The sequence below is a fragment of the Pelophylax lessonae genome (genome assembly GCF_965119305.1).
Source record: "Pelophylax lessonae genome assembly, chromosome: 4".
Classification (NCBI taxonomy): domain Eukaryota; kingdom Metazoa; phylum Chordata; class Amphibia; order Anura; family Ranidae; genus Pelophylax; species Pelophylax lessonae.
Genome location: NC_138771.1, coordinates 618,821,160 through 618,838,877, shown reverse-complemented (window position 1 = coordinate 618,838,877; position 17,718 = coordinate 618,821,160). Strand labels below are relative to the sequence as shown.

The 17,718-nt window shown below is 41.4% G+C and overlaps 2 protein-coding genes across 2 annotated transcripts in view; both read right to left on the bottom strand.

Annotated features, from left to right (window-relative positions):
• Positions 1-1,356, bottom strand: part of LOC309552845 (uncharacterized protein) — a gene marked incomplete at both ends in the record, with an annotated part of 104,888 nt that extends 103,532 nt beyond the window's left edge. Inside the window, one exon of the mRNA XM_082253753.1 lies at positions 1,352-1,356. Within this exon, the coding sequence (XP_082109879.1) occupies positions 1,352-1,356 (5 nt within the window). The remainder of the gene's footprint in view (positions 1-1,351) is intronic.
• A 1,581-nt stretch (positions 1,357-2,937) lies between these two features.
• Positions 2,938-17,718, bottom strand: part of LOC309552844 (uncharacterized protein) — a gene marked incomplete at both ends in the record, with an annotated part of 108,495 nt that continues 93,714 nt past the window's right edge. Inside the window, 7 exons of the mRNA XM_082253752.1 lie at positions 2,938-3,109; positions 7,037-7,208; positions 9,251-9,310; positions 13,031-13,170; positions 13,739-13,800; positions 15,813-15,931; positions 17,574-17,678. Coding sequence (XP_082109878.1) covers positions 2,938-3,109; positions 7,037-7,208; positions 9,251-9,310; positions 13,031-13,170; positions 13,739-13,800; positions 15,813-15,931; positions 17,574-17,678 — 830 coding nt within the window. The remainder of the gene's footprint in view (positions 3,110-7,036; positions 7,209-9,250; positions 9,311-13,030; positions 13,171-13,738; positions 13,801-15,812; positions 15,932-17,573; positions 17,679-17,718) is intronic.

The window sequence follows — 17,718 nt, the reverse complement described above, 5'->3', positions numbered from 1 at the left end:
AGACAAAGACATAGCAGAGCTCAGAATGGGAACAGAAGGAACCAATATTTATAGCTGAATTCCATTTCAAAGTGTTTTTTTTTTTTAGTTTTGGATAAAGCAGGGAAAAATGTAAGTGGTTAAAAAGGCTGAAGGCAAAAAACCTTCTGTGTGCTGTTCCCCCCACAGTCCTTCCCTTATACTCACCTGAACTCCCTCTCAATCCAGAGATGTGCACGAGAACCTCCGCTGTCCCAGGTCTCTCTCTCTCCTCATTGGCTGAGACACAGCAGGGGGAGCTATTGGCTCCACTGCTGTCAATCAAAACCAGTGAGCCAATGAGGAGAGAGTGTGGGGAAGGGCAGAAGAGCTTTTTGGGGCACTGGTCAATTGGGGTAGAAGTCAGGAGCTCCAGTGGGATCCCGAGAAGAAGAGGATCAGGGCTGCTCTGTGCAAAAACCATTGCAAGTATAACATGTTTGTTATTTTTGAAAAAAAAAAAAGAAAACTTTAGAATCACTTTGAAACCCTTGAATGCGAATGTGAATTTTGCAAAGTCTTAAAATATTGGGAGATTGCCTTCCACTTACATTTCCAGAGATGCAACAACTAGTCAAATTAAAGCTTTACAAAGAGATGGCTACAAATGAGTTCATCAAAAGATCCCCCACCTTCTGTTTCATTGGCAATTGTAAAATTTTGGATTTTACTATCACTCTCTGTCCGTCATAATGCATACTTGGGCAAACACAGAGAGTGAATCTCCCCAACGGAGATGCAAAAGTCAATAAAAAGATGACAGAGGTCTCTCAACCTTTCTACACGTTCTGTAACATGTCCTGCAAATACCCAAGTCCATCCTTTTGTCCTTGGCCTGTTAAGGTTAATTTGTACAAGGAACCACCTAGAGTCCTTTCCTGATGTACATTAGTGAATGGAATTTCAGGGACCTGCTATAGGTTTGACAGCCAAGGTCATGATCTGTCTGGCTGCTATATTCTGTACTGCACTAAAAGATAATTACTTTAGAATATTTTATTTTTATTGAAGTAGTCACAGTCTACTGTATGTAACCATTTATTCCGTCAACATCATCATCTTTTTCCGTACAGGCTGATAAACAAAGGAAAGCTGTACATAAACCTTGATAAAGGTCTGGCATGATTTTTGAGTAGGATCCCATGCAAACAAAAAAATAGAACAGGATTCCCCCAAAAAAATAATGCCAAACCAATACCCAGGGATGCAGCCTGACTGGCCAGAAAAAGAAGAGGTCCCAAGTGTGCAGCTCCCCTCCCTTACCATACAAGGCCACATGCTTTTAACATGAGGATGGGGACAAGAGCCTATTTGGGGACAAGAGCCTTATTACCACATCCTTGACCAAGTGGATGTTCAGGTCTGTTGGGGGATGTTATCAGAATTTGGAAACCTCCTTTAAAATAAGATATCTGACCCCCCCCCCCCTCCCATAGTGAATGAGTGTGGGATACATATTACCCCTTGTTACTCATTACAAAAAAAAAATAAAAAATTAAGCAAAAAAAAGCCCACACCCCAAAAAAGTATTTAAAAAAATTAAAGTGTTGTAGATCCATCATCAATCACCATCATAATCAATGATTTGTGGACATTAACATGGTGATCCAAACTTTAACAATCCCCTTCCACCAGGCTCAGTTCACAAATATAAGTTCCCTGGCTGTTACCTAAAAGTCCACAATGTGGCTAGGGATGCTGGCTGACATCATCAACCCCATATAGTGATGACCATATGGGGTCAATAACATTAATCATGATCCCTTGACAAACATAAGCCTGGTTGCATTTAGCAGCAATAGTTTTTTCTTTTTAAATATCACTACTGCAGATGTACATTTTACAGGTCTGCCCATCTGTTTCACAAGCAGATTTGGCAATCCCCCAAGAATGTATTTTTGTATATTTTAGTTGATCTTTAAGCCTTCCAAAAGACCCCAAAAGACCCATTCCCCACTAAACTGTAATCTTTTTTTTATTTATTTTATGTAGGAAAATGTAACAACCATAGGCGTGTGCACAGGGTGTGCCTGGAAACACCCTAATTACCCTGTGTGGCGCAGAAAATTCTCCCTGTTTAAACCCCCAATATGTCACCAAAGCCCCTTAATGGGGCTCCTAAAAATGAAAAAAAAATTGTAAAAAATAATAATACAAATAAAATATACTGACACCATCCACTGCCCTACTGACACCAATCTCTGCCCTACTGACACTGTCCACTGCTCAACTGACACCGTCAGTATATGTACACATGCACACAGACACATATGTGTCTGAGTTTTGAGGTACACACCCTAATGCAATAGGCTTTGCACACCTATGGTAACAAAGCTAGCTACAGCAAATCACTATTTCCTATTTACCAAATAAATATGTAGAAAATTTTATCAATTTCATAAAATCAATAAGTGATTATATGCATCAATTCATATAATACTTTAGCTAAATAAATACAGTCTTGAAGCCTCAAGGAATCTTGGCCAGCTTCCCTTAGTAAACATGCTGGCACCAGGGACTCAAAGACCGGTGAAGATCTGGCCTGGATGAGGACGGCGCTGGATCCTTGGACAGGTAAGTGTCATATATGTTTCACATAGTAGACTTGGTGGCCATTTTAGGTCAAAGATGTAGTGAGCATCCTTACTCCCTTGTAAACATGCATCTGTAGGGTGGAAGATTGCCCAGCTGAGTTAGATTGGGTCACCACTGTCAGCTTACTTCCAGATTCAGTCAGATCGCACTGAATCCAAGCTTATACTTAAATATAATAAATAACAGTTTGGACTGTTGATCCTAGGAGAATCCAGTTGCCTTGGCTTAGATCCCCTTTTTTTAATCTAACTAAATATGTAGCCACACTGAATACTATAAAAAAAACAGTTTTTGGTGGACTGGCCATTTTACTCATTGTTCTCCTTACCGTAACTTGTCAGAAGAACGACTTCTTCGGCACAAACATACAGACAGGGACACGATAATGATAAGAATCACAGCAAGACCAGCAGCCACCCCACCGATGACACCGGCTTTACTGATAGATATCTGGCACTGGTCTCCTGTATACCAGAACTGGCTTGACGTCTCACAACTAGGGGTAAAACAAGAGCGGAAAAGTTTTAAAGGGAAATTTGGCTTATACAACACAGGTTTCAACAAACACACATATACTGTAAAAGTCAGTAATTAAAGTTATATAGAAACACATAAGAAATTTGAAGGACCACATCATAATAAACTTTTTTTCAAGGAACATTTGTTGTGTCCTTTGGCTTATATCTACATGCAACTGTGCTGCAGGCACTAACAAACTGTATCATAATCTTGGGGTAAGGAAGCTGTAGAGCATATTACAATTTGAGGAGAATCACATAAAGGACAGAAGAAAGCTCTTTTAGGTTCGGATCATATGCATCCTGCATTTACATCCCAAATAGGAGTTGGTTTCATTTTAACCCCCCTAAGCAGAATTGTAGAAAATTAAACATTTTTCTATATTTTTTTTTAATTTTCATTTTTTTTTTACTTAACCCCTGCTACCATTCTAACCTGGCCTTCCAACGACCTGGGATACTTACAGTATATTACTTTCCCAGGAGGTTGATAGGGGTAGGGCCAGGGGGCAGATTAGGGGTGGGCCGCATCAGAGCTGCCTGCCTGCACCTGGAGGAGGCAGCCAGCTAAAGAGGACCAGGATGGCACCTGAACAGTGGATCACAGTGGGAAAAAGCTGGATTTGCTATCTGGTTGAGTATATGTTTTGAAAACAACCCGAAAATGCAGGTAAGGGGGAAAAAATATGGGGTGTGAGCTAAATTCTACTGTAATACTAATACTGACTATCAGATAATATCACAGTTTAAAAATCCAAGTTCTGTCTGACCCAACCCCTTTTTATTTATTCCTACATGAGTTTCCCCTGGATTCCCATTGGCTGGGCACAATTGGCAGATCTTTGCATGTGGAAACTGCTCTTAAATGGTATTAATTTACAAATAATGATGCATTATATGCATAATATTATTTGAATGGATAGTCACTGACACAATATAAAATCTGTGAGTTGAGTCAGCGATTGGTATTATTCTTTCATTTAAGCCATAGTTGAATTATTATTAAAAAAGACAAATAGTTTTATATACAAGAGGAGCAGCAGGTTTTATAAATAATGATAAGATTATGCTTGGTGGCCATTTTAGGTGCCCATTTTAGATATAAAGCAGGGCTCAGTGTTTTTTTGCTTTGTTTTTTTTTTTTTTTTTTTTCCATAAAAAAAACTCTCCACAGCAAAACCACGCTTTGCCTATGCAAGGCAAAGTAACAGTTTAGTTTAAAAATACCCCCAGAGCAGCAGAGTGTCACTTTTCCTTCACTCCCCCACTGTTACATTCAGCCTCTGGTAACAAAGAAAATATCTGCTACTCCTCAGTATAGAGGACCATGTGATTCCTTTCATGTGGTATTTGGTGATTGGCCCAACACTGTCACATGGGGGCTGGTAGACTTCCCAGCCCTGTGTAAGCTCTGGCTGTAGATATCTGGAGCTTACACTGCTTACACTGAGTTGTCTTTGGCCAATGAAGAGAGCAGGGGGTGGGAGTGAAAAAAAGGTAAATGTGTGCTGCTTATAAAGTATAAAATAATATGAAGTTGTTCATACATGTGCATGACACAGGTTCACTCTAATCAGTGGCATAAGTGTGTGTGGGGGGGCTGTCCAGGGCAATAGCCCCGAGTGGGCCCCCAAAAAGTCCCAGGTCTTGTATTGCTTATTTAAAATGATTAGCCCTGAGTACCAATGCCTGGGGTTGGCCGGGAACTCGGAGCTACATACCTCAGCAGTTTAACATCTATCAAGAATCCAGTGATTGGTGGGCAAGCTGGGGGCAGCAGCAATGAGAGTGAGTGGAGCTGTCAAATTGAGCATTGATGTCAGGGTGAGGGGGGCTGATATGTGGGGCTCTGCCCCTTTGTCCCGTTCATAGACAAACAGCCGCTGGCCGGGAAGGAAGGTGGCAGGGGCAGGACCAATTGTAACTGCTGTATGTGCACCCACAGCTGTGTAAAATAAACCTGAATTACACACCGCTGTGGGTGCACAGGCAGTAGTTACAATTGGTCCCGCCCCTGCCACCTTCCTCCCCGGCAGCAATGTATACATGCAGCCGACGCCGGCTGTTTGTCTATGCACTGAACAAAGGGGCGGAGCCCTGAATATCGGCCCCGCCCATCCCCAACATCAGTGCTTCAATTTGACAGCTCCAATCACTCTCATTTCGGCCAACCTTGTTTGTCCACCAATCCCTGGCTGTGCTGGATAGATGTTACACTGCTGCATGTCCTGCTATAGGCTGCACTCATTTATGTTCCATCTGATGCCGCCATTCTTCCCTCGGCTCCTGTATACTGCTAATCAGGATTTTAGGATAAGTGTGCTATGATTAACTAACTGGTGTCTTTGCAATTCAACTAATTTCTGAACCTTGCTTTCTCTACAACGCATTCCTGAACCTTGCACTCTGTACAACGCATTTCTGAACTTTGCATCCTGTACAACGCATTCCTGAACCTTGCACCCTGTACAATGCACTCCTGAACCTTGCACCCTGTGCAAAGTACGCCTGAACCTTGCACCCTGTGCAACACATGCTTGTACCTTTCACCCTGTGCAACGCACACCTGAACCTTGCACTATGTACGATACATTCCTGAACTTTGCATCCTGTACAATGCACTCCTAAACCTTGCACTCTGTACAACACACTCCTGAATCTTGCACCCTGTACAATGCACTCCTGAACCTTGCACTGTGCACAACGCACTCCTGAATCTTGCACCCTATACAACACACTCTTGCACCCAGTACAACACATTCCTGAACCTTGCACTCTGTACAATGCATTCCTGAATCTTGCACTCTGTACAACGCACTCCTGAATCTTGCACTCTGTACAACGCACTCCTGAACCTTGCACTCTGTATGTAATGCATTCCTGAATCTTGCACTCTGTAAACTCTGGGGGGCTGTGTAATGCAAAAGTGGTCCAGAGGTGTGTGTGTGGGGCTGTGTAATGCTGAATGGGTTCAAAGGTGTGGGGGGGCTGTGTAATGCAAAAGAGGTCCAGAGGTATGTGTGTGGTGGGGGGGGTGTTCATGTAATGTGTGGGGGGCTGTGTAATGCAAAAGGGGTTTAGAGGTGTGGGGGGCTGTGTAATGCAAAAGAGGTTCAGAGGTGTGGGGAGGCTGTGTAATGCAAAACAGGTCCAGAGTTGTGGGGGTGGCTGTGTAATGTAAAGGGGTCCAGGGGTGTGGAAGGGGGGCTGTGTAATGTAAAGGAGTCCAGAGGTGTGGGGGGCTGTGTAATGTAAAGGGGTGCAGAGGTGTTTGTGGGAGGCTGTGTAATGCAATAGGGGTCCAGAGGTGTGAGGGAGGACTGTGTAATGCAAAAGGGGTCCAGAGGTGTGGGGGGCTGTGTAATGTACAGGGGTCAAGAGGTGTGGCGGGGAATGTGCAATGTAAAGGGGTCTAGAGGTGTGGGGGGAGGCTATGTAATGCAAAAGGGGTCCAGAGGTGTGGGGGGCGCTGGGTGATGTAAAGGGGTCCAGAGGTGTGGAGGGGCTCTGTATAATGTAAAGGGGTCCAGAGGTTTCGCCACCTATCAAAATGCTCTAATTGATGTTACACTCACCTTTAATCCAGCACCGGGCAAAGTTCCCTGGCACTGATCTTCTCGCCCCCTTCTGATGTCGGAAAGGGCCATCGTGGGATCAAATTTACCTTCGGGCTGAAGCCCCTGGTCCATTTTCCTACCTAGCAACACCCCTGACTCTAATGCTAGAATGGATATTATACATTATGATTTATTTTTGTAAAAGTATTATTAACATTATTATTATTATTATTATTACCAACATGCTGATCAGAATACCAAATAAAAAATGTTCATCTTTCAAGCAGTTGAACAAATCTCTCAAATGGAGAAAGGAACAGACATATGCAATCACTGAAGAAAACTTACAAGCACTTGGGTCCTTTGTTGTCGACCAGGCATTGCCCCATGTTACAGTCCATGAATTGTTCGTTAGTTTGACTACAGTTCGTCACACACAGGAATTCACCACTGGGGGCTATAATTCCATACAAATACTGATGGAATTCTTGAGGAATTGTATCCACTGATGAACACAGGCCTGTAAAAAAACAAAAGCTGAAGTTTATTCTACATACTACATTCTACTATATTTTTAAAAATATTCAGACACCTGCCTTTACATGCACATGAACTTTAATGGCATTCCAGTCTTAGTAAGTAGGATTCAATACTGAGTTGGCCTACCTTTTGCAGGTATAACAGCTTCAACTCTTCTGGGAAGGCTGTCCACAAGGTTTAGGAGTGAGTGTGTCTATGGGAATGTTTGACCATTCTTCCAGAAGCGCATTTGTGAGGTTAGGCACTGATGTTGGAGAGAAGGTCTGGCTTGCAGTCTCTGCTCTAATTCATCCCAAAGGTGTTCTATCGGGTTGTGCAGGCCAGTCAAGTTCCTCCAACCCAAATTCACTCATCCATGTCTTTACGGACCTCTCTTTGTGCACTGGTCCAAATCATTTGGTGGAGGGGGATTATGATGTGGGGCTGTTTTTCAGGGGTTGGGCTTGGGCCCTTAGTTCCAGTCAAGGTAACTCTTAAGGCATCAGCATATCAAGACATTTTGGACAACTGTATGCTCCCAACTTTGTTTGAACAGTTTGGGATTTGTCCTTCCTGTTTCAACGTAACTGCATACCAGTGCATGGATGAGTGAGTTTGGGGTGAAGGAACTTGACTGGCCTGACCTCAACCAGATAGAACACCTTTGGGATAAATTAGAGCGGAGACTATGAGCCAGGCCTTTTCTCCAACATCAGTGCCTGACCTCTCAAATGCGCTTGTGGAAAAATGGTCAAACATTCCCATAGACACACTCCGAAACCTTGTGGACAGCCTTCCCAGAAGAGTTGAAGCTGTTATAGCTGCAAAGGGTGAGCCAACTCAATATTGCACCCTACAGACTAAGACTGGGATGCCTTTAATGTTCATGTGGGTGTCCCAATAATTTTGGTATAGTGTATATATTTGCCTTCTGCGTTTCCGCTTATCAACATGCTTATGACATTTTTAAATAACACCTTTCAGTTGTCATTACATTTTCCTATACAAGCTTAGGATATGTTCTAAAAAATAAAGGCACTAATGTATTTTACCTTTTCAAGGTAGTGAGGTATATTTTTTAGAATGTACGCTAAAGCCGAACTCCCTTTAATTTATTTTATTGCAGGTAGTTTCTATAGCATCAAACATTTATGCAGTGCTTTACCTATACAGCATATTGTACGTTCACATCAGTCCCTGCCTTCAAGCAGCTTACAATCCAGAATCCCTAACCCACATTCATACATACACATACTAAGGCCAATTTAGACAGAAGTTAAATAACCTAACAGCATGGCTTTGAAGTGTGGGAGGAAATCAGAGTACCTGGAGGAAACCCACACAGGCACAAGGAGAAATTCTATGTGGGTAAGGCCATGGTTGGTTTTTTAACCAACGACCCTAGTACTGCCAAGCAGAGGAGCTAACCATTTAAGATAGGAAGCACAATGAATGCAGTTAAATCATTTATCTACAACTATCCACTGCCCAACAAAACTCATCAGAGCAAGGGGAAAAACTTGGAGCCAATCAGGTGTGCTGCATTATTTTTTTTTTAATATGTTGACAGGGGGAGAGAGCAGCAGAATAATGACCACATGATAAAGTCCTATTTACAGCTTGTTCATAGGGATCAATTTACAGACTTATAGGGGTACTAAGGGCATCACATGCCAACTTTACTTCTGCACTGTTGTTATTTGAGAGATGTTGTAGTGCAGGTTAGGTTTGCCTAATATGTAAGGCAGCCTCTGCTAAAAATGTTAAATCTACAACTCAATACACATTAGTGTGACAGTCAGTGGGAAGAATGCTCCTTACTCTTCTCATTATTGGAAAGAATTACCCGCTTACAGATAGCTCAAAGGAACAATGGTGTCACTGGGAACTTATCTGAGAGGCAGAAATTGCCCATTGCTCAAAGAAAGCCTGATGTAAGGTATATGTAACATATATGGAAGGTGCGGTCATTAATAAATATAATTTAACAAGGCCATGGACAGTCCATCAACTCTGTTTCACTCTGATGCAGAAAATATTTACCTGATACATCAATATCTTGACCGTTGACTGTCGCTCTGCTTGAATTGAAGCACAAAATACCTGAAAAAGGAGAGAGAACTTTTTTACATTAGTGTCACATTTTTTTGATTTTCTTCAGCAGTGAGAAGTTGATTATTCCACTCCTCAAACTGATTCACAAGCTAAGGCAATATAAAACAAAGATTTTTTTTTTAAAATTATATCACTAACAGTAGTATAGCATTCCAATGCTACAAGTATATGAGCTGGTATCATTTTATCATAATAGCTTGGAGGTCAGGGAGAAAGTCTAGGTGCTTGGAGACTGGCTCAGCACTTAGTTGGTGTCATTGGACCCGGGTGTCATTGGACATTGACCGGGGAGAAAGTCAGAATACTTGGTGACTGGTCTAGCACTGCTATCTGTGGCGGGGGAGAAGTTCTGATGCTTTGTGACTGGCACAGAACAGTCACATGGGGTAGGGAGAAAGTCCTGACACTTGGTGATTGGTCAAGCACTGACACATGGGGCAGGAAAGTCCTCATCCTTGTTAAGCCGCAGGCCATATCTTGGAGCTTGCACAGGACTTCCTCTGATTTCTTCTGGCTGAGCAGAATGGTGGGGGAGAGAAAGGCAAGCAAGTATGAGCTGCTGGGGTGTGGAGCATTAAAGTGAACAATAAAGATAAAAGGGGGATATTTAGGTACCATAGAGTCAAAGGGGCTGGGCCAATATATATACCAGCACTACTGAAAAGTACAGACTCACCAATTCTGGTGGCATCTATCCCTTTAACTCACGAACACTAGGAAGCATTCAAAACAAAAAGTAGGGAAGGACCAAAGGCGTTTAACAAAGGGAGGAGGGGAATAGACCGACCCGGTCTCTTCTAATATAAACACGGTTTCTTGAGTATCAAAATGGATAGACAATATAAAATGAGCAGACTACATAGAACATACAATTAAAACTGCCAATGTTGCCATACAAGGGCACACACCCTGTTCCACAGTCAAATCACAATTTTGAACTAAACAAAAAAATACAGTGATACAAGTGCCGTTAGAAGGAACAGGTAGTGGTGAGATCTAGGAAACCTCAATGTTGTAATCTCATATAGGGTGATACATTTACACTGTGGACATCTATACTCACAATCCTGCCTGAAGTACAGCCTATAAGGATCCTAATCACTGGAGGTCAGGTAGTGGTGAGCTATAGGAAACCTCAGTGTAGTCAGCCTTGAATAGGCTATACAAATACACCGTGGACATCTGTTCTCACATTTACAGCTGAAGTTCACCAGGAAGGGATCTAATAGCAAATAATATGATACTGACAAATTGGAAACTAGAAATATTCTGGCGAGTCTCTGGCCAGATATAAAAACTACAATTACCAAATCATTTGACAAATCTAGGCTTTCTCCCATCAAGGGTCTAGGACAGCATTTCTCAACCTTTTCAACACAAAGGAACCCTTGAAATAATTTTCAGGTCTCAGGGAACCCCTGCTAAAAATGACTATATTTACAACTCATGATACATTAGTGTGATGGTCAGTGGGTTGAAAGCTCCTTACACTTGTGGACATTGGGAAGAATTATATTCTTCCAGATAGCTAAAAAGATCATTGGTGTCAGTGGGAGCTTATCTGAGAGGCAGAAATTGCTCATTGCTCAAGGAACCCCTAGCAACCTCTGGAGGAACCTCTGGAGGTTGAGAACCAGTGGTCTAGGATCTCCCTCATATTAGAATAGCACAAGGAGAGTGCAGTGTCAGTAAATTAAAGCAGATGGTTCAGGAAAGGCAGACATCAGGCTATCTTATCGCAAGAGGTGTCTTTCAAGCTTCCGTGTGTCGGTGAATGACTGAGTGCAGGGATGAGGGCCCTTAATGGGATAAAGCCTGGATTTATCAAATGACTTGTTAACCACTTGCCGACCGCCGCAAGTACATATACTGCGGCGGTCAGCCCCTCACAGGCAGAGTGACGTACCGGTACATCACTAGCCTGTGAGGCTCTGGGGAGCGAGCGCACGCCACCAGCGGCACGCTCCCACTCAATAAACCTTGTTTGAATTAGAAGAGATTGCGTCGGTCTATTCCCCTCTTCCCTCTACCGGTACATCACTAGCCTGTGAGGCTCTGGGGAGCGAGCGCACGCCACCAGCGGCACGCTCCCACTCCAGCGTGGACACGGACCCCCCTGCGCGTGTGACCAGCGGACCCGATGTACGCCGCTCACTCAGCGATCGTCGGGGGAGAGGGAGAAAGGCAGGCGGCTTGTGTAAACAAGCTGCCTGTCATTCTCCCCTGTGTAGAAACTGTGATCACACAGTTCTACTATGTAGGACCGTTGATCACTGTTTCTACAGCTGAAGCCACAGCCAATCACAGTTAGAATCACGCCCCTAGGGACACACACAGCCCCTTCCTCTCAAATAAAGTTAACCCCTTCACTGCCAGTGTAATTTTACAGTAACAGTGCATATGTATAGCACTGATTACTGTAGAAATGTCACTGGTAACCCCAAAAGTGTCAAAAATGTCAGTCAAGGGTCCGATCTGTCCGCCGCAATGTTGCAGTACTGCAAAAAAAATCGCAGATCGCCGCCATTACGCGTTAAAAACAAAAACAACAAAAATGACAAAAATCTTTCCCTTTGTTAGTAAACGCAATAACTTTTGCGCAAACCAATCAAAATACGCTTTTTGCGATTTTTTTTTACCAAACATATGTAGCATAAAACAAATTGGCCGAAAATGTTAAAAAATTTTGATTTTTACATTTTTTTGGGGAATTTCATATAAAAAAATGTGAAAAATATTGTTATTTTTGCAAAACTGACGCTCTTTTTTTGTTTATAGCGCAAAAAGTAAAAATCGCACAGGTGATCAAATTCCACCAAAAGAAAGCTCTGTTTATGGGAAAAAAAGGACGTCAAATTCGTTTAGGTATAGCGTCGCACGACCGCACAATTGTCCGTTAAAATCACGCAGTGCCGAATCGCAAAATACCCCCTGGTCTTTAAGCAGCCAAATCCTCCGGGGCTTAAGTGGTTAATTGTATCAGAGATCTGCCAGAATATTTATATTTTCCAATTTGTCTGTATCATAATATTTGCTATTAGATCCCTTCCTGGTGAACTTCAGGTGTAAATGTGAGAACAGATGTCCACGGTGTATTTGTATAGCCTTTTCTAGGCTGACTACACTGAGGTTTCCTGTAGCTCACCATTACCTAACCAGTGACTAGGATCCTTATATGCTGTACTTCAGGCAGGATTGTGAGTATAGATGTCCACAGTGTAAATGTATCACCCTATATGAGGTCCACAGTGTAAATGTATCACCCTATATGATGTTTCCTAGATCTTACCACTACCTGTTCCTTCTAAAGGCATTTGTATCACTGCATATATTTGTTTAGTTCATAATTGTGGTTTGACTGTGGACCCGGGTGTGTACCCTTGTATGGCAACATTGCCTATTTTAATTGTATGTTCTATGTAGTCTGCTCATTGTGTGTTGTTTGTCTATTTTGATACTCAATAAACCTTGTTTGAATTAGAAGAGATTGCGTCGGTCTATTCCCCTCTTCCCTATGTTGAATGCCTTTGGGTCCTTCCCTACTTTTTGTTCTGAACATTAAAGTGAACCTGTTGCCTAGTTCTGCATGGACAAAGCATAGGCTTTATTTTAGTTATATTTGAAATCAGCATTTTCAATTGACATGTTCTACAAAGAATAAAAACCCTGATTTATGCATGATATACTTTTTCTGTATAATAAGCTCACCTTCTGTTAATATGTCTGATGTACAGTTTAAATCCTTCAGAGATTGATTAATTGTGTTCACAGCCTGTTTGTGTTGCTCCACTATTTGCTCGGAATCCAACCTCAAGTATACCTCATGATCGACACGTATACTTCCCTTACTGTGAATATAAACATTAACAAATAATAAAAACGTATATATATATATATATATATATATATATATATATATACACAGCGCCACCTCATACAATATCCGATTACTCAGTAGAATTCAGGCGTGTTGGTCAACATATATTTCAACTGTATATATGTATATATATATATATATATATATATATATATATAGATACACACACACACGTACACTATATTGTCAAAAGTATTGGGACTTTTTCCTTTACACACTTTAATGTACATAATATTTATTAAAAATTCAAACAAAATTAACAAATGTGCAAAACATTTCATCTGCAACAGTTTAGAGCTAAACCCCCTTCCTAAGGCAGGAGAAGTCATTTCTAATATGTTCCTGCCTGAGTAAGGACGTTAAATACTTTAACCCGAAACTGTTGCAGATGTAACAGTTTCTATGTTTGTAATGTTTTGTTTTACAGCATAAACCTGTGTATCTATCCACAATAAAAGTACCATGGTTCAGCAAGATTGTATGGTAGGCATTTTGTGATCTCTAGATTTGTAAGTAAAATCTAACATTTGTTTTCTTACTTAATAGAGGATATGCTGACTTCCTGAAAATTGAGGACCCTGGTTTTATAAAAATTGTTCATCTGAAAAAAAAAAAAAAAGAAACACATTAACTTATTATATTGTAAAAAAACACTGCTACATTTCTTCTATGCCTGTATAACATTATATCTTCCTAAAGAGTACCTAATCCAAAAATACAAACTTGCTTCCTATATATTAAATACATTTTTTGTCTAATCTTTCAAAATATTGTTTATTAACCCCTCCCAACCCACAATCTGTTTATTAACATTTCCCAGAATGATGACCAGTGCTGAGAATGCTTTAATAAATGTCCTTACCAACACTTGGTACTGCTGCTGGCTCCCAATCCTGGCAACTGGGAATCAGTCTAAGGCCCCTTTCACACGGGCTTTCCGATCCGGTCCGCCTGTCAGTTTTTCAGGTAGACCAGATGGGATGCTCCATGCAGCCCTATGGAGCAGCGGATGTCACTGGAGACATGTCCGCTGACACCCACTGCTATCCGATCCTGTCCGTAAAATCTAAACGGATGCAAAGCCTATTTTCCATCCGTCTGAAGGATCGGATCAGATGGGATGGGATGAAAACGGACAGGCGGTTCATTTTCATCCGATCTCCCATAGAGGAGAGCGGGACTCTCTGCAAATAAGCGCAGACAGAACTGTCATCTGCCTGCTCAGCGGGGATGAGCGGATCGATCCCCGCTGAGTAAAACGGAGTCCCTTGGGCGCACCGCCCGTGTGAAAGGGGCCAAAGAGCTTGATTTATTAAAACTGGATGGTGAAAAATCTGGTGCAGCTGTGCACGGTATCCAATCAGCTTCTAACTTCAGCTTGAAAGTAAGCTTTGACAAAAAAGAAAAGCTGAGAGGTTTCCATAACCCAGTTATTGGCTTTCATTTTACCTGCTGATCATTCTAGATTTGAATTTCTGGGATAGGCTGACAAGGCTTGCTGCCTGTGTCTCACTTTAGGGGCTGTGCTGCCATTCTATGAAGCATGCACCTGTTTTTGAACTCTAGGATGATGTGCATATGTACTGCATGCCTGCAGAGAACATGGTGGTGGAGTGAAGCATTGTGGCATGTGCAGTCTAGTGCTCCCTGCTTTGCCACTGCAAAGGCTAGTACTGTATATGTAAATGCTAACAACAAACTTTTATTGTTTTGTCTGTAAAAGTAACCCATGAAATTATTTTTTTATACAGGTAGCTGTTTTATGTTATATAGATGATGAAAGGGGCAGGTGTTTTGTAGTCCTAAGACACTTCCTTCCCTAGGACAGAAAGTTTTATACAAATCGGTATACTGGCGCAAGGAAAAGAAAGGGATACCAACAGTTACTACCATGTACAATAAAGTGTCTATAGCACATATACACATGTAAGGTCCATAAGAGTCCATATGTATATAAAGTCCTAGGGCACTGAAGGCTGCTCTGCCACAAGTGAGAAGAGAACTTGCAGGGTACTGTAGAAAGAAGACAGGTGCCACTCTAAGTGCAGTAAGGCAAGTTTAATAAGGTAAATCAATGCACACCAAATACTCACAATAGAGTAGGTGGAAAAATATCTATGGAGAGATAGAGGCCTGAGGAAGGAGCGCATGCTCCAATAACGCGTCGCCTACGTCATCACGTCTCGACCAGGGGAGTGTCGCTGGAAGTCCACCTCTGTGTCCCCAGTATTCAGGAAGTGCCGACATCCATCGGCTACAGCGGATAACTACAGCGGACAACTTCTGGCTGATTGAGGCACCCGGACGGACCTACCTTATGGACGGACCAGCTTACATGTTTTACACTGCCTTTTTCCACCTACTCTATTGTGAGTATTTGGTGTGCATTGATTTACCTTATTAAACTTGCCTTACTGCACTTAGAGTGGCGCCTGTCTTCTTTCTACAGAAAGTGTAATAGCAGCAGGATCACCAGTTGGTAAAAAATGGGAAAAAAAAAAATCCTGGTAGAAAAGAAAATCAATACAGCTACTACATGTAAGGACCGGTAAGACAAAAGATATATTTAGGTCTTGGGTTTAAATACACGCTCTCAGTAAACCATAGATGTACCTGCTCTGTGAATCTGGTTATAAAGCTTTTATATACGCTGGTGTCCTTGTTTTTTAGGTCCTCTGTAAACTCTTCATTCACAACGTAGACTGTCACCATCACTTTAATGAGGACTTTATCTGTGATGAGATATTATTAGAATGTTGTTAAAGTATTATTCCCGCTTAACCTTATCAATGCAAACTCCCCCCTCCCCCCCGCCCCCTCAAACAAAACCCAAACAAATAATGTGTACATCATGCCATTGCCTGTTCTGATTGTATACTTTCTTCTGTGTTCTTACTTCACATTCAGGATAAGGTTAACCAATCATTTGTATAATGCCATAAAAAATGAAAGGGAACTCTTTAGGTACCTAATTGAAAGTTTGGTCACTGCTTTTTTTATTTTAAATTTGCTAGGCACTTTTTACACATTTAAAGTATATGTATATATTTATACATATATATACACATTTAAAGTATATAAGTTTATATGTATATACAAAGTTATTTATTTTTGAGTTTTGGGTAAAATACAGAATGCTGAAACACCTAGTAGGTCTGTGCCTTGCTGCAGGGATCCTCAAACTACAGCCCTCCAGCTGTTGTGGTACTACACATCCCATGAGACATTGTAAAACTCTGATATTCACAGACATGACAAGGCATGATGGGAATTGTAGTTCCTGAACAACTGGCGGCCCATATTTTGAAGAACCCTGCTTTAATTATTGTCCTGGAGATGCAACAAAAAAAGAGTATTCTCAATGGATGATTTCAGAGCTTGTCCCTCGAAATGCATGAGTCGACCTGTACCAATTGTACTTAGCCTTGAGGCCTTTCTATTGTTTTCTATAAAACAGTGTGATGCCACAACCCATCAAACTCACACAAGATGTAAGAGAGCTACAAGAGTGTCCGGACTGCAGCCGCCCAAGCTGTCACAGGAACATCCCAAACAACAAACTTGGCATCATCGTGTTAGGGGTCTTTATTTATGGTCCAGCAGGAGCTTACAATCCTACAGACAGAGAATGTTGATGTGTTTCAGCCCTGGGGGACAAAGGTCAACATTCTCTGTCTGTAGTATTGTAAGCTCCTGTTGGACCTTTAATAAGGAAGGTTTAAGAGCATTAACATGACAATGCCAACTTTTTTGTTTTAGAGGTCTTTTAATTGCTCATCCAGGTTATGAAGATCTGAAGATTTCCTCTCTTTAGGTTTGATGGTTATGTCTTGGGCAGATTCGATAGACCACTTGGTCTTTTTCTGCCGTTACTCTCCTATGTTTCAATGTCTGTGATTTCAATACTTGTGTGAGAGTGTTTTGGAATTGAATTAATAAAGGGGTGTCAAAGGTGCTGCATAATGTCAGTATGTTCTCTGTTATTGTTAAGGTTTTCCCTTCATACTTTTACAGCACCATGAAGGCCCATCCCAGTGGTCACTAGAGATGAGGTATTGATGTCACTGGGTTTTAAAATGCAGTATATATCTAAAGCATCTCTACGTAAGGAGAAAACAATTAGTAGGTTGCCTAGGGAGAAACCAGGAAAATAGGGAACCAGATAAGTGATAAAACTGGCTGATTAATCTTCAGTTTTATAAAAAGTTATAAAAGAAATTTAAGGAAAAACAATCCTTCATTTTATTAAAAAACTCATTTTTTCATGCATCTGACTATTTGTCTAAGGAAAGAAATGATAAAAAGAGAGAAGAATAAAATACAGTCAGTACACATATCTAAAAATAAAATGCATAGATTTCCCTTTATACGTACCTGTCTTTATTTCATTCATAATAAATTCACATACAGTGCCGAAGAAGAGGGTGGCGCATACACAGTATCTACCATTGAAGTAGCCACCATTCTTACAGGATGTGCCTGAAATATAAACACAGAACTGATATTACAGAATATATAT